The sequence below is a fragment of the Dipteris shenzhenensis genome, chromosome 22 (genome assembly GCF_047967505.1).
Source record: "Dipteris shenzhenensis isolate YYH24624 ecotype China chromosome 22, Dip_SZ_1.0, whole genome shotgun sequence".
In the NCBI taxonomy this organism is placed as follows: Eukaryota; Viridiplantae; Streptophyta; class Polypodiopsida; order Gleicheniales; family Dipteridaceae; genus Dipteris; species Dipteris shenzhenensis.
In genome coordinates this window covers 40,721,689-40,746,259 of record NC_141617.1, presented here as the reverse complement: position 1 = coordinate 40,746,259, position 24,571 = coordinate 40,721,689, and the positions used below count along the sequence as shown (strand labels likewise).

The 24,571-nt window shown below is 42.7% G+C and overlaps 1 protein-coding gene across 1 annotated transcript in view; it reads right to left on the bottom strand.

Moving 5' to 3' along the window:
* GYRA (DNA GYRASE A) overlaps positions 1-24,571 on the bottom strand; it is a 118,588-nt gene that overhangs the window by 4,201 nt on the left and 89,816 nt on the right. The window contains exons 17-23 of the mRNA XM_087393464.1: positions 13,168-13,238; positions 12,329-12,418; positions 7,604-7,726; positions 7,247-7,404; positions 2,032-2,113; positions 1,710-1,874; positions 1,462-1,569 (exon numbers count right to left, since the gene is read on the bottom strand). Coding sequence (XP_087249590.1) covers positions 1,462-1,569; positions 1,710-1,874; positions 2,032-2,113; positions 7,247-7,404; positions 7,604-7,726; positions 12,329-12,418; positions 13,168-13,238 — 797 coding nt within the window. The remainder of the gene's footprint in view (positions 1-1,461; positions 1,570-1,709; positions 1,875-2,031; positions 2,114-7,246; positions 7,405-7,603; positions 7,727-12,328; positions 12,419-13,167; positions 13,239-24,571) is intronic.

Genomic DNA, 24,571 nt, shown 5'->3' with positions numbered 1-24,571 from the left:
GTTTGGAGCTTTCAAAAATTGTTCCGGCTCTAGAAGAAACTCACATATGAAAGCTTCATAGAAAATTCATCCTATGTCAAGGTGTGGAGGGCTTTTCTTTAAGTTTATTTCACCATGAAAAGGCCTTCCCTCAAACGTACATCTCCACAACAGTACCCCAGCTTCATAGAATCAATCCTATGTCGAGGTGTGGAGGGCTTTTCATTAAATTCATGTCAACACAAAACGCCCTTCCCTCAAACATACATCTCCACAATGGGAGCCCGAATATAATCAAGGTAATTTGTAATGTCAAAATGCGCCTCCTACGTCCTCCTCCTCCCCTAAACAGACTTCAAGAGAAAAGGACGCAATCCCATCGCGTAAATGCTGGACGCTTGGCTTTTCTGCAACAAGAGAAGTTGCTGCTACATTGTTTGCATCTATTGAAATAATGTGTCACACCTGCGGACAATCTACACATTTGGAGGTACAGAAGGATCAGAAGCATCAAAAGACTGCCTTCTCCAAGATTTGGATTCATAGTGATATTGTAAGCTATTCAAATATAGGTAAAACAACAAATAAGCTTTTGTCATTAAAATGATAGACTTACCAAAGCATGCAACCATTGATATATACACTTAAATAAAGAAATTCTAAGACATAGATAATATGCATGAATCCCAAAGAGATTTAGAACAAGAAGATGAAGAAAAGATAGGGATGCAGCACATGCTTCTCGAGCCAAAAATCTCAACATGCAAATCGAAATCTCATCATACCTCAAGTTGCTCACAAGAGAAAAGGCACAAACACATGTATTTGGGAGCATGCCAAGCACCTTTCTTCTTGTCACAAAAGAGATATCCTTGAGGTTTGAGCAAACAGGACGCTGAAGATCCTATCCAATGCTAACTCCTTGAATAATGGACAGAAAAAAGGAGGTAGCAGCAGGCTATAGCTGCAATAGCTAGATTAAGGGAGAGCAAAGGGGCTGGTCGAATACCAAAGAAGAGTAGAGCATGAAGTAGAAAGGTAGGCAAGATAGAGAGAAAATCAAGAAGGCAGGGGCGGCCAGCAACTTCTAGAAATGGCAAACTGAAAGTGCCTTTAATTTACATGCATAGAAAGAACTTCCTTCAAGCCTTTACAATTTTGATGCTAAATTGCGCCGAATAGGACAAGGTCATCTCTAAAGCTACTCCCCTAAAGAGTTTTAAGAAAAGACAAGGTATGCTCTGAAAAAACAGCAAGCCTCACAAATCTAGATACATCCAGCTTCTCACTTGTGAAAATGTTAAAAATGCGATAAATTTGACCATTGATAGGGGGGAAATCCTGAGAAATAACAATTCTCAAGACCCTACTCCCTCTATATCCTTAACCAACTTTAATTCACTTATGCTGTCATGATCTAATTGTCTAATGCACCCAATCAATGCAAGGAAACCAAGAATAAGAAAAGAGATTGATTCATACCGTGCTATTGTCACAAGTTACTCTCAGAACAAGGCCATTTTGAGATCCCATCATTAAACTGTCTCCTTCACATGCTAGTTTTACCCACTTTAGCTCATCGCCAGGTACCTAAGATTCCAGCAGTTACTGTCTTAAAACTTAATATAAGCTTTCCGAGGGGGAAAAAACAAAGTTAATATAAGCTCTCATGAAACTCGAACAGCATTCCTGGGAAACAAGATCAAACTACAGTTAACGGAGGTGCATACCAGCTGAATCGCATTAATCCCTGTTGATCTGATAGCTGAGAAAGAAGCTAAAGCTGTTCGTTTTATGAACCCGCCAGCAGTTAGCATCACCAAGTACTCAGATTCCTCAAACTTGGAGACGGATTTGACTGATGTTATCCGTTCACCAATAGGGATCGGCAAAATCTGACATCAACAATACACCTATAAGCTAAAACAAGGTTTCATTGCATGATAGTCTGATTCAACATGTGAATCAACTTAGATGCTTCTGTCAAAAACTTAAGGAAATTACAAACTGTAACTTGGACAATCAAAAAGGCTCAAAAGGATACGAAGAAACCTGCACAAGAGGACTCCCTGTCGCAGTTCGAGAACATTCTGGAACCTGGTATGCACGTGTAGAATAGACCGTCCCCTTCTCACTGCAAGACCCTTAAGTGTATAGGACAATTAGAATGGGCTACAATGGCACCTTCTCAAGACAAGGTGTAAGAGCACCACAATTTTCCTTTCAAAGCTGTGAAAATTATATAGAGAGCGCACCCCTCTATGCACCCACATGCACACAGTCTATACAGACAAGATGAACACACATCCACATCTCTCAACACAGGCACTAGGTTGATGGAAAGAATCCCATATTAAAATGTATCAAAGAAAGAAACCAACCTTCCAAATTAAGCTTACAAACATGCGCACGCAGGCCCCTCCCTGATATGCAAGGTTAGCATGACAAAGCTAGTTGGATTTTGGTTAGCATTCCTTGTTGGCCAAAACTATCAAAATGTTGTTGTATTCCTTCCATTCTGAAATTCTCTCTAGAAGTCATCAAAACACACATCATAAGAACATGGAAAACAACACTTCCAAATCACGGGTGCACACCGCTAACAAATGGCACACACATATCCTTTGATTGCACACGACTTGCTTTCAGCAATTTCATTGAAAGGCGTACCAAGAATAAGGAAACAGACCGTTGAAGTCAAGGTTGCACAACCAGAACAAATTGCACCTTACCTAGATTGAAAGAATAAATTGAACTCTTGGTCTTGTTTTTTCATCATGCAAGGAAAATAAAAGTCGTTTCGGAGTATCACTTTGTTTGGAGAGGCTGTAGAGATTCATGGGCTCTAAGGAGATGAGGGGGGTCAACAAAGAGGCCAAGGGACTGCGGGATGTCTTTTCCAAGGCCATAGGACTACAGCACATTTGGTGGGTGCAGATCCAATCGGCTCCTTTCCACTAAAGGCACAAGGCTAGTGCTCCTTCGAGCATGGGAGGCAGCCTATAAGACTTCCTACCAGCAGTCAAGTTGACCTCCAATGACGTGGGGTGGAGGGGCGGTGAAGCACTTGTAGGTATGGCGCAAAACAGCCCACAATTGTTTAGTGGGTGTGCGAAGAGGCCCCATAGGTGGGGAGGGGAATTAATGCAAGGGAAACAAAAGGGAATGAAAGGAAGAGAAACACAAAATTAGATGAGCAGAGAGAGAGAGAGAGAGAGAGAGAGAGAGAGAGAGAGAGATGTACTAACGTCTTCGAGAGGCCTCACGGGCCTATGAGACAAAGTGCAGAATCAATTGTGACACATACTCATACAAGCCACAAAGGGTTGAGGCAAAGGGCACACTAAGACCCTTTGCTGAATGCTATACCAGACTAAAAATCAGAAATACAAAACATGTAAACTCGAAATCTAGAACTAGTGACCAATAGCTAGACTTGGTCCAAGATAAGGACTCAGAAGACATATCGAGGTGCCATGGTGGCTCTCCTGCGAGCTGCAAAGATGTCTAGTTTCTGTGTCTGTCTGGCCGTCTCCCGCTCTGGTGGAGGGTGTGGTCTTCGAGATCTCTGTATCCTGTGGGCCATATCAATGGTAACATCTCTTGTCGAGCGATCTCCTCCCAAGAGAACTATAAGAGGCTGAACCTCAATCACGCGCACTCTAGTCCATCGCCGCATCATGGGTGGCTCTAGTGTCTTTGGCTATATCCCCCCCCTTGTCGTCGACTCGTCGCACTGGTCCATACTGCTCTCATGTCGTCGATCTCCTCATCCTCTTTCTCAACATGTCCAAGAGCAAACTCGAATGTGTAGAAATATGTGGCATGCCGCTGAGCTCGATCCATCACAGCCCCCTATTGAGTCGCCCTCTCTTCCTCTCTAATCGACGAAGTAGGGTCTCTCTATGACGTCTCATCTCCATCAGGTACAGACCAATGCAGACCTGGTCTGGAAGTGAATCAATCTAGAGATGATGATGATGATTATAGTCCGCCCAAAACCCTTGGGACCAGGATGGTTGTACAAGTATTTAGGTGTGTAGTGTTCGAGGCGTGTTAGGTGCGAGGAACGAAAGAATTTTGTTTCTGAAGTTTTAAGGTGTGAGATCATCATGATTGCATCAAAGTCCGCCCAAAAACCCTTCAAGATCTATGGGACTAGAATGGTTCTACATGTATTTAGGTGTGTAATGTTCGAGGTGCATTAGGTGTGAGGCTCCAAAGAATTTTATTTATAAAGTTTTAAGGTGTGAGCTTCTTTCTTTCTTTTTTTTTAATGAAAGTGGAAAAAAGGGAAAAGGGAAGAGAAAATATTCACATGACACGTAGAAAAGGATGAGGGGGCTGAAAAAGGGGATGAGATCATGATTCTCAAGATCCTCAAATTTTGCAGCACCCTAATCATGCATGCTCATAAAATTGTGTCAAAGGCCTTTTGGAAGTCTGTGAACAAGCATAGACTTCAAAGATCTTGATCATGTCCCCTCAACAATGGCTCTCAGAGTGAAAATAGGATCCAAAGAGGAATGTTGCCTCTGCAACCTTGCATGCCCCAATACCGGCTAGCCATGAATCTCTACAAATGTACTAATCCCCCTCTTCTGTACAGAGCCGTAGATCTTGGCCAACGTGTGGCTATCATAATAGTGTGGTAGTTTCCTTGTATCCATAAGATCCCCAACCTTGTATATAAATTCAATGATGGAGGTGCTCTACGCAGGAAAAAGTCACGGCATACTACTTTATTAAACATCCGAGCTAGAATCGAGGGGAGAACCTCTTGTCCATGAACAAAGTGCTCTCCGTAGATCCTCGTCGTCTTAGGCTCTTCCATTACGAAGCCTACACATTGCAGCTCGCACATTCCATGTAATAAATAGCATGAAAGTGACGGATATGGGCAAGGAGGACATATCTGAGCATGTCTAACTTGGAGCATCATAAAGTGGTGTGGCATATGTGTGTCAAGTCTCTAATTAGTGATGGGTATGGGTGGCTTTCCCTGAGAGAAATCCCCAAGCTATGGTTCCCACCTCCCTGGAAAAACAGACATTCTCCTTAGTCAGTGCAAAAGGAAAGCTCACCTCTTAGGGTGGATAAGGCATTTTGACATCTCATTGCAACTCGCGTGTAGTTAATGTCCTTTTTTCAGCATTCCTCGTCATTCCACGATACTTGGCATCTTCCCAGATGGAGGATGGAGTGTAGATCACATCGGAATGGGAATGATTTGGAGGTGGAGTCATGGATCAGTGATATCAAAGTGTCAAAGGCATGGGCAAAGTCAACATCATCTAAAGTAAATAGCTAACAAAAGTGATGGCTCTCATACACCACATCGAGGACGTGATCAAAGTGGACTCTGGTGCAAGTGATGCCAGGGTGATAAAGACCTACGACAGAGGTGATAGCAAAACGGCAATTGACAGCTACAAGTGGTTTGTCCCATATAGGTGAAAGAAAGAAGAAAGAAATTTTATTAGAGTCTTCGAAAGACCGATGGGTCTATGAGACTTAAAGAAAACCTGATACAAATCACAGTAAGGGTGGAGCTACTGAAATGAGCATCATCACCCGTGCTGAATCCTAAGTCTGATCACACTCCAACTTGGCTCTGACCATCAAGTGACATTGCAGTTCCATATGGCCATGTTCAATCTGTGATGCACTTTTGTCCGAGAGAAAGAAAGAAATAAAGATATATTAACACCTTCAAAAGGCCTCGCGGACATATGAGACAAAGTACAATCCAAGGGTAACTCATACAAGCCACTGTGAAAGGACTTGCTAGTGCCCTTGCTGAGTGCAATGCTAAAAAGCTCATAAAAACTCAATACTCAAAACTATACTCAAAGACAGGTACTCAAAATACATAGCCAAGTGCCATGGTGGCTCTCCTGTGAGCTGCGAAGATTACTTGTATTTGTAGTTGTCTGGTCGCCTCTCGTTGTGACAAGGGGCAGGAATGGGCTGAACCTCCATCATGTGTGCCCTCGTCGACCTCTGCATCGTGCGTGGTTCTCTGTGTCTCTGGCTCCACCGCTCCTCCTCGTCTCTTCCCGCTAATCCATGCTGCCCTCATGTTAACTATCTCCTCCTCCTCCTCTACTCCACTTGTCACCATTTGGTACTTCTCTCAAGAAATTAAGTATAATGTTTATTAGAATTGACTATGGTCAAAGAATGTTGACTTTGGTTAACTAAGAATAAGTGTTATTGTTTTACTTTTGCTTTGCATTGGTAAAAGAGAACTATGGGGACGCCCACAAGGGGCTAGGATTAGTCCAAGAACTAGGAGTGCATGCATTTCGCTAACCTCTAATAGGTTAAAGTATTGGAATTTGTTTGTGCAATGTGTAGGACCCAACAAAGTGCAAAAAGAACCCAAGATTGGGGAGAAAAGCACAAAAAGCAAGTCCCACGAGGCTCTAAAGCAAGGACAAGGGGACCCCTCTTTAAAGAGAGGGCTCACAAGACTAAAAAGGCGCCTAAAGCCTCCAATTTAGAAAGAAAAGCCTTAAAACTTGGCATTTATGTAAAAGTAGCTTTTAGAAAGCAAGCCCTAGCTTTTTGCTAGGCCTAGTCTATAAAAGAGGGCCCTAGGCCTCCCAGATGTATGGAGAATCGTACTCAACTTCATGCTCTTCTCAGAGCCAGCTGTATAAAGTATTTTCTATTGCAATAAAGACCTTGGGGGGGGTCCAGCCCCTATTTCTGGACCCTAGTGCTGTGTTTTGCTCTTCTCTCTCCCCTTCCCAGAGCTCTTTCTACTGCTGCAAATTGTTTCTTCTCCTTCCACACCAAATTGTGATTTGTTCCAGCATCTTAGTCTTGCGTTGTTCGCACGTGTGAGTGTTGTACGGGAGAGATTCTGCGATTTCTGTTCCAGCTGCCTGCATCTGCTGCGATTAGGGTTTTCAGCCCTTCCGAGTACCCCAGAATTCCAATGAATTGCTCCAAAAGGCTGATCTTGGTATTGGTAAGGGTTTCACCACTTTATCCCGCAGAAAACTCAAATGCATAGAAATCTATGACATGTCACTGAGCTCGTTCTATCTTTGTCTCCCGTGGCACTGTCACCTCCTGCTGTCTAATCTGTTGCGACAGGGTCTCTCTGTGTCGCCCCATCTCCATCAGATAGACAAAATACCTGGTGGTATTTTATTATGGGTTTGGAGAGAGAGAGAGAGAGAGAGAGAGAGAGAGAGAGAGAGGGGGGGGGGGAAAGGCACGGGAAGGGGGGGGGGGGGGGGGCAGGGGTTAATACCTGAAGAAAAGAAGGTAGTCATGATTTCTGCATACCAAAAACTCAGAAAGAGAATCATCTGCCTTGAGCTTCCCTGCAGTTTTTCCTGCTGTACCCCGATTTTGGGCTGCAAATGTGTCAGGCCTCATTCGCTTGATGTAGCCCTTCTGACTAAGTGTCTGTATTAAAATAAACCTCGTCTTAGATCAAATAGATCAAATAAGAGATTATCAAGTAAACAAGGATCAATTGTACTCTCTAACGACCATGTACTCTTGATACATTAAAACAAAAAGGTTCCCACACTCTATGTCACTTATTTCTCCTTTTCCAAGAACCGGTAAAGCATACAGAACTGCAAAGACCGATGCAATATACCACAAGAGCTTCCTCGTTATCGATAATATCTATGTCACTTAGTTCCCCGGTATCTTCCAACAAGGCAGTACGCCGCGACGTAGAAAATTCCTTTTTCAATGCAAGAGCTTCCTTTTCAATGACCTGTAAAACAGAGTACCAGATTCAACAATCATCCTTGTTACAAAATCAAATGCTAGCATACAAGAAACCTTCACCACTGCTATACATTCTGATATATAGATATGCAAATTAACATCAAGCCACCGAACCTATATGTCATAACAACGGAGTTCAATAGTTCCAAATGTAAGCTAAGACTGGTGTTAAGATGAAATCCAATCCTGTTCCTCTAAAACATCTCTAGGAGGTCAAGCTGCCACTTCTAGACAATGTGCAGGTCCCAACCTAAAAGAAACAAGGAAACCACAAAAGTCTGTAATCCTTGTCAAGAGTCTAAGAAACTAGAAACTAATACGAAAGGAACTGCTGTGTAATACTCCATGAAAATTAAGAATACTTGCAAAAACCAGAAAAGCACATAAGATGTGAGGAGACTTATTACGGTAAAGGTACAAGATGTCCTTGGCAGAACCACAGTTACCTGTCCATACCAAAAGCTGCTGTGGCCTAATTTGTGACGCCCTAAACGTGTGAATGCACATGAGCTCCAGCCACACAGAGCAATTCAGTACTTCCTCCTCTAGCTAGGCTTTCCACAACTACAATTTTTTTAGATATCGTCTTATTCCTTAAAAATACATTAATGTTAATTTGATATTTTTCTTTTTTCTGAATACATTGTTTCTTCAAGAAACATCGAGCTCAACTCTTTGCCAGTTTATCTGTTATTGCAGAAGGCCTCAACCTGCATTCATCTCAAACTCCACCTCTTAGATAGCATCTTTCCATTTCTGCCAAGCAAGCAACAGACCCATTGAAAATGCATAGCATTATGGTACAACAATTCAATGAAAATTTCTATGAATAATGGCACACAAGGTGCCAGCATTAGATGACAAGGTGTTGACAAAGAAGGGCTTGATGGCACTGATGGATGATATATACATGTTTCGATTAAATCAGACACTCATATTAACACATCTACTCATAATCCCTCTACTACATCCCTAGCCCAGAATCCACCCTCCTATGCTCTTCCATTACTAAAGCTTGCACTCCCATCTGCCCCCATTTCCCACAACGCCTCCCTTGAACAACACCTTCCTCTTACTCATGTCCCTCACCCAGCAGCTCCTCTTTATCCTACTCCCTTGCCTCCTCTCCCCCTCCAATTGTTCCTTTTGACTCTCTCCGCCGCCTCCTTGTCCTTCTCCTTACCTACTCCTCGCTCCTTTGCTCCTTTCCACTCTCCCCGACTCCTCTCACGGTCCTTAAGCTCCCACGCTCTAGGCCCCTTTTCCTTCAACATCCTTGTGGACAAGGGATGCTCTGGGCAACATCTCTCCTACAATTTCGCTATACACTCACGATTTTCGGTGTGTGTAGGTTCAATCTACTCTCTCTCGAAGCCTTTCTCAAAATTTGGCATTTCAACCTCTTCCTTGATGGCCTCGACCGCTTGATAGGCCCCATCCCTTGCCCCCCTTGTCACCACAATGTAAATATCCTAAGTCAAAGTACAGTTGACCATTTATTTGATCATAATTAAATAGTATGTGTTAATTATGGTCAAAGAGTTCTTTTAATGGTCAAAGAATTGACTACGGTCAAAGATACTTGACTCTGGTCAAGTAAACCTGACCTCGGTCAGGGAGACTTGGTTTATTACCAAGAGGGTTAACTACGCTTAACCAGAGAACTACAGAGCTGACTGCGGTTAGAGTGTTGACTTCGATCAACGAGACTTGGCATGCGCCAAGAGGGTTAACCACGGTTAACCAAGATGTGCCAACTTCGGTTGGAGAGTTGTGTCAACTTCGGTTGGAGAGACTTGGCTATAATTAAGGCGCCTCGACCCTTGGTCAAAGCTCCTTAATTATGATCAAGAGCGTTGACTTCGATCAACCAAAGAATAAATATATATTTTTATATTTGTTGTGTGTGCACACGTGTTTAGTGGGGACGCCCACCGTGACTAGAACTAGTCCACAATGTGTTGTTTGCATGCAAAGCGCTAACAATTAATGGGTGCCATGGTGGTGCGCTTTAATTAATTGTTGCATGTACTAGGAATAGTTATTTTCCTAAGCGCTACGGGAGCCTAATCAAAGTCTGGGAGGCGGTTCGCGTGACCAAGTGCTTCGAAGACTCCAAAGTTGCCCTTAGTGGCATGTAATTAGGAAAGTAGTGTAGAAATTGACAAGTGGCTTGTTGCCAAGAAGGGGAGCCTAAGAGCTCATGTATTCATTCATTCACGTTTTGGATTTTGGGGATGTATGAACAGCTCTACGCTGAACTATGTACTTCATCTTCTCTCAAGTAATAAAATCCTTCGGGGGGGTCCAGCCCGACTGTTGTCCTGGGCCCTAGTGTCTCTGTTGAGAGAGGGAGAGGGGAAGAAACGAGAGTGTCTCTGCTGTCCTTTTCGAGGGAAGGTTTACACCCCTCCCTCTCCAGATGAGCTGGATGCTCGTGATTTGGAGTTTGCACGATTTCCATGATCATGCCACACAAACATCCATGTTCTTTCATTGGAAACTTGGTGAGTCACACTATTCATATATTAATGCCTTAAAAGCATGTGTTCTCCTAACAAACATGACAAAGCAAATCATGACACATGCAAGAACTATTCTATTTCATCTCCCGCCATTGCCGCATCAGTGGGACCCGTTTCTATTCTACCCAACATGGATTCTTGGATTATGGGACGTAGAACATGATGGGAGTGGCTCTCCTGATTAAGATCTTGTGCTTTGAGTGAGATATTGGGAAAGTTTTCTCTTCTCTATCACAAGTTGCACAATTCGCCTAAACTAGATAAGGAATTGATCTCTCGTTTGGTGAGTGGAAAAGAGACACCTAGGTTAAACACTTGCATGTGGAAGATACAACTATGAATGGAGGAGGCTCCACGGGCATCCCGTGTGGCACTATTATTTCCTCACAGTTCTTGAGCTGTACCCAAAGAGGAGATGCCCATCTCCATGTGGCATCCAAAGACCTAATTGCCTCTCAGATGAGAAGAGAAAGGAGATGGTTACAAGATCTAGTCTTGTGAGGTCATATTACCAACAAGGCCAGGAAATGTGAGCAGCTAACACTATCCAAAGCTATAGTGTTGCTTGTTGCATGCCAGTTCTTTGCAAACGTCCCGAACTCCCAGAGCAAAAACCAGCTCTTCGACACCATTTGGCCTCCATTGATATGCCTTATTGGTCACCGTCTCATGATCTAATAGAAACATGACCTACAACTGGCAAACAACAAATGCTCTTTGAGTGGGTGGCATGATCCAATGCCTCGAGTGTCTTCACTATCTTACTGACTAGTATTGTGCTGCATTTCATGCCAAATGGTCCTTACGCGTCCTGTCCACTTTGGCTGCTCTTTTGATATGGCAAACAACAATGGCACGATCCATTGCCTCGAGTGTGTTCGCTATCTTATTGACTATATTGTGCTGCATTCGACATTGGCATAAAATGGTCTTCTTGCATCCTGTCCACTTTGCTCCTTTGATATGGGGACAAGCCAAGGGCAAACGACATATGTCACCTTGGAGGTCAAACGACATCATACCTGAGGTGCCAGGCAGAGATCCACATTCAGAACTAGCACCAAACAACTCTAGTCTTTAATAGTGCTCACAAAAAGCTCATATTTTGAAGCACTTCCAAGCTCCCCTTCCTGGCAGACTTTTGGTAGTAAATCAGATTTTTGTTGGCTCTAGGCTGGTATGAGTCATGTTGTTGCTTCCACAAAGATGTCACCACTCAGAAGACTAATCCAAAACTTCCTTTCAAACCGTGATCCTAGGCAAAGAAGAGGCTGGTAATCATGAAACGCAGAAGCAAAGTATGTCCCTACCACGAAAACTCTCAATCTCTCACATGCTCCCTTGACGTGATGATGCAACTCAACCCCTAAGACAAATTTGATACAGATTTGGAGACGCCTCCATTCAAGCCTTCTTGGGTGCATCAATGGTTGAATTGACGAGATTTGAGAGGCAGCCTCTCCTCTGACATCCACAAGATCAAGATGGTGAGCTGCTTGGCACTAGTAAGTACATTAATTGGGCCAACACACTCCATGGCTACATGAAGCAAGGCTGCTGCTCCGACTCAAACAAAGATCCCGATCGGCGATAACTTGCAACGTAAGAGGAGCCAGCAATCATATTCAGATTTATGCAACCATCTGGGCTAAATGGCAACAAGGCCCTCAAACTCTATCAGTCTTAGGTGATGGGAGACCAAGCCTCCACACAATTTTCTGTTATATCCAAGGGAGCTATCAGTTGGTTGTATAGTCCCCAAAACGGGTTTCTTGTAGCTCCTCATGAGTTCTTACAGACAATGAGCTAAGTACTTCAAGAGGCAGCCCACGAGGTGTTGTCAGCACAGCACACTATGGACAGCACCTTTTTCAAAATTTAATCAGAACTTCCATTTTTTGCCAAATGAAACAATACAAAAATAAAATTTTAAAAACAAAGATTGGGTCAGAAGACAGCCTTTTTACAAGCACAGGATAAACAAACAACCATGCAGGAAAACACACATGAAGTTCCATCGAAACTTTTTGAAAGAAACAACAAATAACAAATGCAAACATTACCTGCAAAATACGAGGCCGACTTGCAAGCAGCTGCTTTAGCTCACGGATTTCACTCGTCAAAGCATCATGTTCCTCAACAAATTTGTTTCTCTGTGTAGAATCAGGGATTGTATCATGTACAGGATTATTCATGGGACAACATAACAAGTTAACAACAACATCATTCTATTAGCAAACGCATGCTGTCATGGCTGCCCCTGGTCCTCAAAAGCAAGATTACATTGGAATAAAAATGACCTCGACAACTAAACAAAATCAGCACGCTCAATCTGAAGCTGTCAGAGTTTGGCAACGGACCACAAGAATTTGTGCAGTGAAACAGAAAACAGGACTTTTTGCAAGCATCTCGATTTATTGTATTCCATGGCTATATGAGCAGGGTGGATCATTGAACAGATGGTTTACTTAAAGTTCCACTCCATAAACTTCAGCATATTTTTTATTTTAAGTTTCTTGTGCAGGAAATAAATTGCATTTCCTTGATTTTATGCAGACATTATATCCTGACTTAAGCTCATTTTTTAATAGAAGTACAATGCAACAATGTCTTCTTTAGTTCTCTCTCCTCTATATGTACATTGCACGTCTCTTTTCAGTTCTGTATCACCAAATCTTCCATCTGCAACCTGTTTCTCTCCAACCCAAAACAGAGCTCCTGGTGCCATGAATGCACCAGCTCTTCAACTCACCACTACATATTTACTCAATAGACTAAATAATTGAATTATCGCACGTGACCAGAGCCTTTGCCAATACGAATGCCCCCTGAATTCTAAGTTCTCCCCCAAGGAAATTAACAATCTAGATTCACAGTATGAAATGGAAATTCAAGCCCATACCTCCAGTGCAGTCAATTTACGCAATGTTATAGACAACAACGCATCGGCTTGCTTATTGGAGAGACCGAACTCTGCAAGTAAAAAAAGGGTCAGCAAAAGCTGTTTGGAGAGAGCGATATATACATGCAATACGTGTGTGTGTGTGTGTGTGTGTGTTATACACAACAACGCATCAGCTTGCTTATTGGAGAGACCAAACTATGAAAGTTAAAAAAATAGGTAATATAAGCATACATGGATTTCACTATTTAAAAAAAGGTGTGCGCATGTGCAGGGTGTGTGTGTGTGTGTGTGTGTGTGTGTGTGTGAGAGAGAGACTGTCAGGCAAGGATGTCCCCTGAGTGCTTTACTTTTTGCCATAGCCACTCATCCACTGCTTCAATATCTGGATCACCTCTTGGACACTGACCAGTTGCACGGTTTGGAGATTCTTGGCAGTCGCAGCATGATTGCTCAGGCGTATGCTGATGATTCATTCTTTATTCCAAAAAATACTCGGGCTGATCTGTCCATGATTATGCATGCTCTTTCTACATATGGATTGGCTGCTGGCCTTCGGGTAAATTATCAGAAATCAAAATTGCTGCCGTTACATGCACAGGAATGGCACAACCTTCTGTAGCCTGGGGAAATTGTCCCCGCTTCTCAATTCATTCGACATCTTGGTTGTCCTCTAGGCTGGGGACTCACCTGTTCACAACAAACTGATTGGGTGCTAGTAAAGTTAAGGGCAAAACTTGAATATTGGAAGCTTGCAACTTGGCCATTACATGTTCGTCTACGAATTACACAATCCATTTTGATAGCATACATACAATTTTATCTGCCTCTCACTATGTTCACTAAGGCAGATCTGGTTTCATTTATGTCAGCTATCATGGAAATTTTCTGGTGTTCAAAACATGGCAAGAAAAGTCTCAGATTACTCTCTATGCATCGTCTCTGTTCTCCAAAGATGCACGGGGGTCTGAACATTCTCAATATTCAAATGCATTTACTTGCTCACAGAGGGAAAATGATGATACAGTTTATGCAAGGAGATCAGCCTTGGGCTTTCATGATCCGCTCTCTCTTATTACATCTTCATACATCTGCCTTTGGGAATTGGCAGCCTACTCAGTGGGATTTTTTATTTGGCTCTATCCAAGGCAAGATCAGAGGATGCCCTTTTGTCTCTCGTCTGCTTCTTGATTGGAAACACATTCTATCCCACTTGGAATGGCATGGCAGGGACTCTCTCTCGAGCAACTCTATGAGGGTAGAGAATATTTTTTGGTCTAAAGTATTCCACCCTCCTTTGGCCATACAAGAACCCCGACGTTCTTATTTTCTCTCCTTCAAAGGCATTTCATCTGTGGCGGATGTACTTCAGGATGATGGCACAATTTTATCTTTTTCTATGGCTGCTCGCAAATATGGCTTGGGAGCTCATTATCGTCCTTTATGGCATAGAATTTCAGCAATGCTCCAACCGTACTTGCCGGTACCTCATTTGGAACTTCAAAATTGCCTTGAGGATTGGATTTTACGCTCTCCTTCCTTATACGCCCATCCTTTGAAGCTCTCACATATCACAGTGTCATCACTGTATAAAGTGTTATTACCTCCACCTTGGATTTCCCACAGAGCAAATACTGTTTGGCATATGGATCGTCCAATGAAGTGGTGGAGAAAAAGGCTGCATCTCCTTTGGCATTACAAAGTCCCTCTTCGAGAACAGCTTTTCCTATGGCGAGTTCTCTTGGCATTTTTCCATCCGGACAGTTACTCGCCCACAGACATATTGCTTCAGCTGTTTGTCACAGATGCCAGCACTCTACTGAATCAGTGTTTCACATCTTTTGGTCCTGTCCAAATACTTATGATCTCATTGCTCTCATCAGACAGAGGCTTCGACAGCGATTTCCTACTGTTGCTTTTGGCAGATTTTTCTGGTTGTTTGACTTTCATCCACAGAGACAAGGTTCTGATTTATTTTTTATATGGGTGCACTATTGGACCCTATGGACTTTATGGATGGATAGAAATCATAGAGTCTTTAGTGATCCACTATTTTCATCCTTTCTTTTTTTCAAACGATCTCTGCAACAATCATTCTACGATTGTTTTCAGACTCGTTTGATTGATCAAGATGTGTATACAGCTTATACTGAGATCTTTAGTTGAGTAGTAGCTACTTCGTTTTTGAAGTAACTATGAATGTAATTATTCTACAGAAATAAAAGATTTCTTCCCACAAAAAAAGTGTGTGTGAGAGAGAGGTGGATGACAGAAGGAGAGGAGAGAACTGTCGTTCAGTCCCCCCCCACCTTTCTGTTGGCTTGGTGAAGGTATGGGAGGATTAGTGTGCTTGGTTTGTGGGTTGATTAAAAAGATAGTGTAAAGGAGAGGTTTCACGGGGGGTTACTTAAAAGAATAATTCATAGTTGGGGAAGTATGTGTGTGTGTGTGTGTGTGTGTGTGTGTGTGTAAAGAAATAAGTGTTTCTGTGAGATACATTTACTAGTCACAAGTTGTGTGTGTATGTGTGTGTGTGTGTGGGATTTCTTGTACTTATTGGTGGGTTTTTACCTCTTTTGAGGTTTCCCACACAGAAATATAAGATTTCACCTTTTTTTTTTTCAAGTGTGTGTGGGATTTCTACACTGCATCAGTTTTTACAAAGCAATAATCTGAAGCTAGAGGATGTTGTGTTTGATCCTCCTCCAACTTGATATGTAACTTTTTACTTGGCTGCCTCATGACTTTTGCTCTGAGGCTTTACTTGTAAATTTTTCCCTTGTACTTATTGGTGGGTTTTTACCTCTTTTGGGATTTCCCACAAAAATATATAATATTTCACCCAAAAGAAAAAGTGTATGTGTGTGTGTGTGTGAGAGAGAGAGAGAGGGGAGCACTCTTTCTCAAGGGTGGTCCTTTTATTCAAACATGAGTTTCAACCAATTATTGCTCTAAATGACAACAAAGGCAGATGGCTTGTTCTTCAATGCATTATTTGAGGAGAGGTGTTTGAATTTGCCTCTGTTTATGCACCTCAATCCTCTAGAGAAAGAACTGCGATTTGGGATGCCATGCAACAATATCCATGGAGATATCATGCCTTTATATGTGGAGATTTCAATAATGCTCCTCAACAGGGTGACAATACCTCCAGACATACTCATATGTTAACCCCTGAAAGGCATGCATGGTCTAAATTACTGATGCATCTGGATTTGGTTGACCTTTGGAAGGAATTGCAGCCTTTGGCACCTGGATACACCTTCCAACATAATGCTCTTTCTTCTTATCAAACACGTCTGGATCGATGGTATAGTGTAGCTCCGCAACAAAATGGGGATATTACATGCAAAATGTGGATTGACTATGCCTTTGTGCATTCAGATCATGCACCTCTATGGTTGCGGTTATCCTTTCATGATATGCCAGATGATAGATTGCCACAAAGGCGACATCTGATCGTGAACAATAGCTACTTGCAACATGCTGCTTTCAAGGCCATGGTTACTGAAGCATCTCATTCTCTGTCTTCTTGCAGCCATATTCATATCGATGATGCCTGAGATTCTTTTGTTTCCAAAATGCAAGTTGTGATTAGAGGTTATGGCAAGTCTTACATGAAGACTCTGAGGGAAACTATTGCTCAGGCCAAACTCACTTGTCAGGATCTCACTGAACTCAGCCATCTTCGTTTGTTGTCCCTGCATGAGCAAACAACACTATGCCAGGCCAGACATTGTCTTAAACTAAATGATCACAGAAAACTGGCTAAATGGGAGACTAGAGCCAGAGAAAGAGCCTTTACAGATAAAGGCTGCTCTTCCAAAGAATTTTTCAAAAGCTTGCATCAGAGGAGATTAAAAATAGAAATTTGCAGGGTGCTTATGCCTAATGGATCATGGACCACCTCGCGGTCACAGCTTGCTTCGGTTTGTGTACATCATTTCTCTCAGCAATTTGGTTCTGCAGTTCCTCCCTCACAGCAGGTTTTGGTTGCACGAAATTTACTATTGCAGCATGTTTCTCCTATTATTTCCACTACTCAAGCTTTGGAATTGGAGGAATCTTTTACTGAGAGGGAACTGTCAGATGCAATCAAATCTTGCGGTACATGGAAATCTCCAGGATGGGATGGTCTTACAGTCGAGTTTTTTCTAGAATATTGGTCTCTTTTGAAGCATACATTGCTACATATGGTGAATGCTGCATGGCAAAATCAAAAAATGCCAGACACATGGAAGAGAGGTCTTGTTAAACTCCTTCCAAAAAAACAAATTTGTGAATCTTTGGCAGACTAGAGACCTATCACCATTATGCCAGTCATTTACAAAGTCACTACAAAAATGATTGTCGATCGGCTAAAAGGGTTTTTACATGATGGGTTGCATCCTGCCCAAGATGGCTTTGTCCCGCGTAGACATATCACAGATAACATTACTAATGCCTATGTTGAATTGAATATGCCAAATACACGCAGCAGGATGTTTTATTATTACAAGTTGATATTGCCAAAGCCTTTGATACTGTTAAGTGGGATTTTATTTAATCGACGATGCAGGCATTGGGATTTGGCACAAAAATGCAGCAAGTTATCACTTGGCTATATCAAGATAGTAAAGCTGCCTGCATACTTTCAAAGGATATTTCTACATCCTGGACTCTTGGTTGTTCTGTTAGGCAAGGATGTCCCCTAAGTGCTTTACTTTTTGCCATAGCCACTCATCCAATACTTCAATATCTGGACCACCTTTTGGACACTGACCAGTTGCACGGTTTGGAGATAGCGGGCAGTCGTAGCATGATCGCTCAAGCATATGCTGATGATTCATTCTTTACCCCAAAAAATACTCGGAGTGATCTGTCTATGATTATGAAGGCTCTTTCTACATATGGATTGGCTGCTGGTCTTCGGGTAAATTTTCAAAAATCAAAATTGTTGATGTTGCATGAACAGGAATGGCACAGACTTCTGTGGCCAGGGGAAATTGTCCCCGCTTCTCAATTTATTCGACATCTTGGCTATCCTCTAGGTTGGGAACTCACCCGTTCCCAACAAATTGATTGCGTGTTAACAAAGTTGAGGGCAAAACTTGAATATTCGAAGCTTGCAACTTAGCCACTACATGTTCGTTTGCGAATCGCACAATCCATTTTGATAGCATACATACAATTTTATCTGTCTCTCATTATGTTCACTAAGGCAGAGCTGAATTCCTTTATGTCAGCTATCATGGAAATTTTCTGGTGTGCAAAAAATGGCAAGAAAAGTCTAAGATTACTCTCTATGCACTGTCTCGGTTCTCCAAAGATGCACGAGAGTCTGAACATTCTCAATATTCAAATGCATTTACTTGCTCACAAAGGAAAAATGATGTTGCAGTTTATGCAAGGAGATCAGCCTTGGACTTTCATGATCCGTTCTCTCTTATTACATATTCATACCTCTGCCTTTGGGCATTGGCAGCCTACTCAGTGGGATTTCCTATTTGGCTCTATCCAAGGCAAGATCAGAGGCTGCCCTTTTGTTTCTCGCCTACTTCTCGATTAGAAATTTATCTTATCCCACTTGGAATGGCATGGCCGAGATTCTTTGTCGGGAAACTCTTTGAGGGCTGAGAATATTTATTGGTCTAAAGTATTCCACCCTTCTTTGGCCATTCGAGAACCTAGACGTTCTTATTTTCTCTCCTTTAAAGGCATTTCATCTGTGGCGTATGTACTTCAAGATGATGGCACACTTTTATATTTTTCTATGGCTGCCAGCAAGTACGGTTTGGGAGCTCATTATCATTCTTTATGGCATAGGATTTCAGCAATGCTTCAACCGTTTTTGCCGGTACCTCGCTTGGAACTTCAGAATAGGCTTGAGGATTGGATTTTACACTCTTCCTCCTCTTCAGCCCGTCCCTTGAAGCTCTCACATAGCACAGTGTCATCACTGTATAAAGTGTTATTACTTCCGCCTTGGATTTCTGACAAAGCAAATACTATTTGGCATATGGATCGCCCACTAAAGTGGTGGAGAAATCCTTTGGCATTACAAAGTCCCTCTTCAGCAACAGCTCTTCCTTTGGCGAGTTCTGCTTGGCATTTTTCCATCTGACCAGTTACTCGCACACATACATATTGCTCCGGCTGTTTGTCACAGATGGTTACACCCTACTGAATCTGTGCGTCACATCTTTTGGTTCTGTCCACATACTTGTGACTTCATCGCTCTCATCTGACAGAGGCTTTGAGCGATTTCCTACTGTTACTTTTGGCAGGCTTTTCTGGTTGTTTGGTTTTCATCCAGCGAGACACGGTTTTGATTTATTTTTTGTATGGGTACGCTACTAGGCACTATGGACTTTATAAATGGACAGAAATCATAGAGTCTTTGGTGATCCACTTTTTTCATCCTTTATTTTTTTCAAATGATCTCTGCAGCAATCATTCTATGATTGTGTTCAGACTCGTTCGATTGATCAGGATGTGTATACAGCTTATACTGAGATCTTTAGTTGAGTAATAGTTACTCCATTTTCGAAGTAACTATGAATGTAATTATTTTACAGCAATGAAAGATTTCTTCTCACAAAAAAAAAAAGTGTGTGAGAAAGAGAGAGAGAGAGAGGTGGAGGACAGAAGGAGAGGAGAGAACTGTCGTTCAGCCCCCCCCCCACCTTCCTGTTGACCGCCGTACAGCATGTGATGTCTCCATACAGGGCCCATTTGAGATCTTTAGTTGAGTAATAGTTACTCCATTTTTGAAGTAACTATGAATGTAATTATTTTACAGCAATAAAAGATTTCTTCTCACAAAAAAAAAAAAAAGTGTGTGAGAAAGAGAGAGAGAGAGAGAGGTGGAGGACAGAAGGAGAGGAGAGAACTGTCGTTCAGCCGCCCCCACCTTCCTATTGACCGCCGTACAGCATGTGATGTCTCCATACAGGGCCCGTTTGCTGTCCATACGCTGTCTGACAGCTTTCCATACCTTGCACGCTGTCTGTTTTTTGCTGTCTGGCCCCGTCCATACAGGTCCACAGTGCTGCTTGCCTCCACGACCCTGCTGTCCTCTCCTTTCCGTACAGCTTATGTTTTCTTTCCGTTCAGCTCCCCTACGTTCTGTCAGCCTTTTCTGTCTTTTCTTTTCCGTACAGCTTCTGTCCTTCTTGGCTCCATACAGCTTCCGTGCTGTCAATCCTTTCCGTACAGTTTTCTTTCCTGCTTTCCCCTTCAACTTCAGCGCTCTTTCCTGCTCTTTTCCTCAGCTTCTCCCTTTTAGTTCTGGGTTCCCTCTTCTACAGCTCCCTTTCAAGCTTCCTCTTTCTTGGGTTCTTTTTTCCCTCACCTTCAAATGGCGGATTGTCCTTGTGAAAAGACTTTTCAGAAAGAGAGATCAGTGCAACACAAAAGCAGGTTATGGGTCAGGATGACCCCCTTCATGACTCTGCAGAGGCTCAACTTGTCCATGAGGTGATGCATGAGGGTTTCGAAGACACTCGAAAGAGTTGGAAGGATCGAGTTCCCACCATGGGCATCATGGTGGAGGTGGATAATATTTTTGATCCTGTTAGGAATATGCCAAGCATGCCATTGGGATGGTCTCACAGTGGAATTTTTTCTTGCCTTCTGGGATATCCTCAAGCTTACTTTGCTGCAAATGGTTAATTCAGCATGGGAAAATCAACAAATGCCTATGTCATGGAAAAAAGGACTTGTCGAGCTCCTTCCAAAAAAGCAGCTATGTGATTCACTCACTGATTGGAGACCAATAATGCTCATGCCAATCATTTACAAGATCATAGCCAAAATGGTTGTTGATCGTATTAAAGGTTATTTGCATGATGGGCTGCATCCTTCGCAATATGGCTTCGTTCCCCGTAGGCATATCACAGATAATATTGCCAATGCTTATATTGGGATTGAATATGCCAAATACACACAACAGGATGTTCTACTCTTACAAGTGGTTATTGCAAAAGCCTTTGATACAGTTCAATGGGAATTCATCTGGCAAACAATGCGAGCTTTGGGGTTTGGAGCAAAAATGCAGCAGATTATGTATTGGCTTTACAGGGACAGCAATGCAGCCTGCATTCTCTCTGGAGATCTCTCTCATGAGTGGACTCCTCGTTGTTTAGTCCGTCAAGGATGTCCTCTTAGTGATTTATTGTATGCCATTTACCCATCCTATGCTGCAATATATTGATCATCTTGTGGCTACAGGCTCCCTTCATGGTTTGGAATTGGATGAAAAGCGCAGCATGGTTGCTCAAGCCTATGTTGATGATTCTTTCTTTACCCCGAAGAATACGCAGAATGATCTTTCTGCTTTGATGCAGGCTCTCTCTATTTATGGTTTGGCACTGGTCTTCATGTAAATTTTCAAAAGTCTAAGCTGCTCCCATTGCATTCTAAAGACTGGCATAGTCTTTTGTGGCCCGGGGAAATCATTCCACCCACTCCGATTGTTTGTCCTCTTGATTATCCTTCGGGGTGGGGTCTCACTCTTCGTCAACCGATTGATTGGGTGATGGTCAAGCTTCGGAAAAAGCTAGAGTATTGGAAATTGGCAACCTGGACTTTGCATGTTCGGCTTCCAATAGCGCAATCCATCCTTGTGGCTTATATTCAATTTTATTTGCCATTGATCCTGTTCACCAAGGCAAATCTTGCTTCTTTCATGTCTGCCATTATGGAAATCTTCTAGCGTTCCAAGCATGGCAGAAAGAGTCTCAGGATGCTTTCAATGCATCGACTTTGTTCTCCTAAGCTGCATGGTGGTTTGAGCATCACGAATATCCAGGTGCACATCCTTGCTCACAGGGAAAAAATGTTGCTGCAATTTCTGCAAAGTGATCAGTCTTGGGCTCTTATGATTAGATCTCTAGTCACACATATTAGTATTACTGTCTTTAGTCACTAGCAAATCAATTACTCGGATTTCTTATTTGGTCGCATCAATGGCACTTTGCCTGGCTGCCCTTTGGTCTCCAAGTTGCTTTTTGATTGGAAGCATGTCCTCTCTCATCTGGAATGGCATGGTCGACAGTCTTTGCTGGGTAATTCTTTGTGAGCTGAAAGCATTCACTGGTCGACAGTTTTTCAACCTCCGCTGGCTTTACAAAACCTCGCCGTTCCTACTTTGTTTCTTTTACGGGCGTCACTTCTGTTGCTGATGTTATTCATGATGATGGCTCTATGCTACCTTTTTCTCTGACAGCTACACGGTATTGCTTGGGCTCTCATTATCGTGCTTTGTGGCAACAGATTGTTTGTATGCTTTCGCCTTTTGTTCTAATTCCTCCTTTGGAAATTCAGGACAAATTGGAGGATTGGACTTTGACGTCCCCAGAGTCCTCTTCTCGCCCTTTGAGGCTATCTCAGATTACGGTGCCTGCATTGTATAAAATCCTTTTGTCTCAACCTTGGGTTTCAGAGAAAGGCAATTCTATTTGGCGAATGCATCGCCCAACCAAGTCGTGGAGAAAGAGATTATGGCAACTTTGAGCCTACAAAACTCCTCTTAGGCAACAGGTTTTCTTATGGCGAGTGCTTCTGGGCATTTTTCCATCCGGACAGATGTTGGCTCTTAGACACATTGCTCCTACTCGTTGCCACAGATGTTTGAGTTATCATGAGACTGTGCCTCATTTATTCTAGTTTTGTCCATGTTCTCGTGAGTTCATTGATCTTCTTCGACAACGCCTGCGAGCGAGATTCCCAACTGTTCCTTTTGGGAAGTCTTTCTAGCTCTTTGGTTTTCATCCACCCAAACCAGAATTTCATCTTTTCTTTGTTTGGGTTCGCTATTGGGCACTCTGGACTTGTAAAGTCTTTAGTGATCCTATATTTTCCTTGTTTGGCTTTTTTAGGCGTTCTCTACAACAATCCTTCTTTGATTGCTTGCAGACGCGCTGCATAGATCATGATGTATTGTGAGAGATTGGGGAGAGAGAGAGAGCAAGAGAGAGTGAGCTGGAGAGCTGAAAGCTTGAGAGCTGAGTTGCAATAGAAGAGTGTAAAGAGTACAACTGAAAGAGTGAGAGATAAGGTTTTGTCCTAGTGACAAAACCTTAGTAGTCACTAACCATAGTTAGTGAACTAACTACAGTTAGGGGGAAAAACCTCTTAAAGAGGGAAAAGTGCCCCTAACTAGCTTATTAAATTACATTGGTCACTGCTGAATTATATCTATAATTCTAACACCCCTCTGCAGTGCCAATGTCATGTACAAGGCTGATCAATCACCAAACGGATATAAGTTCAGGGCACTGCGAAATGCCTCAAACTTTTCACGTGGTAGTGCTTTGGTGAAAATATTTGCAACGTTGTCATGTGTGGACACAAAGATCTCTCCTGCATGCAACTTCTCTCTGACGTAGTGATAATGAACCTCAATGTGCTTCGTGCGAGCATGAAACACTGGATTCTTTGCCACTGCAATGGCACTCTGACTATCAGTGAGAATTGGAGAAGGACCCTCCAAAGTCAGATGAAGATCAGCAAATAGACATCGCAGCCAGACACATTCAACTGTTGCTGTGAAAGCTGCCCTGTACTCAGCTTCACATGATGAGGTAGCCACTGTAGATTGTTTCTTGCTCAGCCATGAAATGCAAGATTTACCCAAAAAGAAACAATTGCCACTAGTGGACTGCCTAGTGTCATAATCACCAGCCCAATCTGAATCACTATAAGCATGCATCTGCAAGTCACCCCCCTGGGGAAATAACAAGCCAAAAGACTTCGTGCCCTGCAAATAACGGAAGATGCGCTTAACTGCCTGCCAATGCATAGTTTTTGGGCTGTTCATGTACCTACTCACCTGAGATACTGTAAACTGAATATCAGGTCTAGTGTTGCAGAGATATATGAGGCATCCAACAGCCTGACTGTAAGATGTGGCATCAACTGATTCTCCTGCATCATGCATTGTGAGTTTCAGCCCCGGCTCCATGGGAGTGGCTATGGGCTTACAATCATGCATGTTAAATCTGTCCAAGAGTTTCTGCACATACTTGGACTGAGACATAACAGTGCCACGTCTCTCTTGAGAGAACTGGATCCCCAAATAAAAGTGAAGCAGCCCCAAATCTGACATGTCAAAGGTGGTCTGCAAATCAGCTTTGAAATCTGCAATTTTATCTTCATTGGACCCTGTGAGCAGTAAGTCATCAACATAAAGAAGGATGACTAAAATTTCCCCCCCATCCATCTTGATGTAGAGGGTGCTCTCAGTAGGACTATTGTGCAGCCCCTTGCTGGTCAAAAAGGCATGAATCTTGGCATACCATGCACGAGGGGCCTGTTTCAGCCCATACAAAGCTTTGTTTAGCTTGCATACTTGAAGTGCATTTGCTGTAATTTCAAAGCCTGGAGGTTGTTTGACATACACCTCTTCCAGCAAGTCTCCATT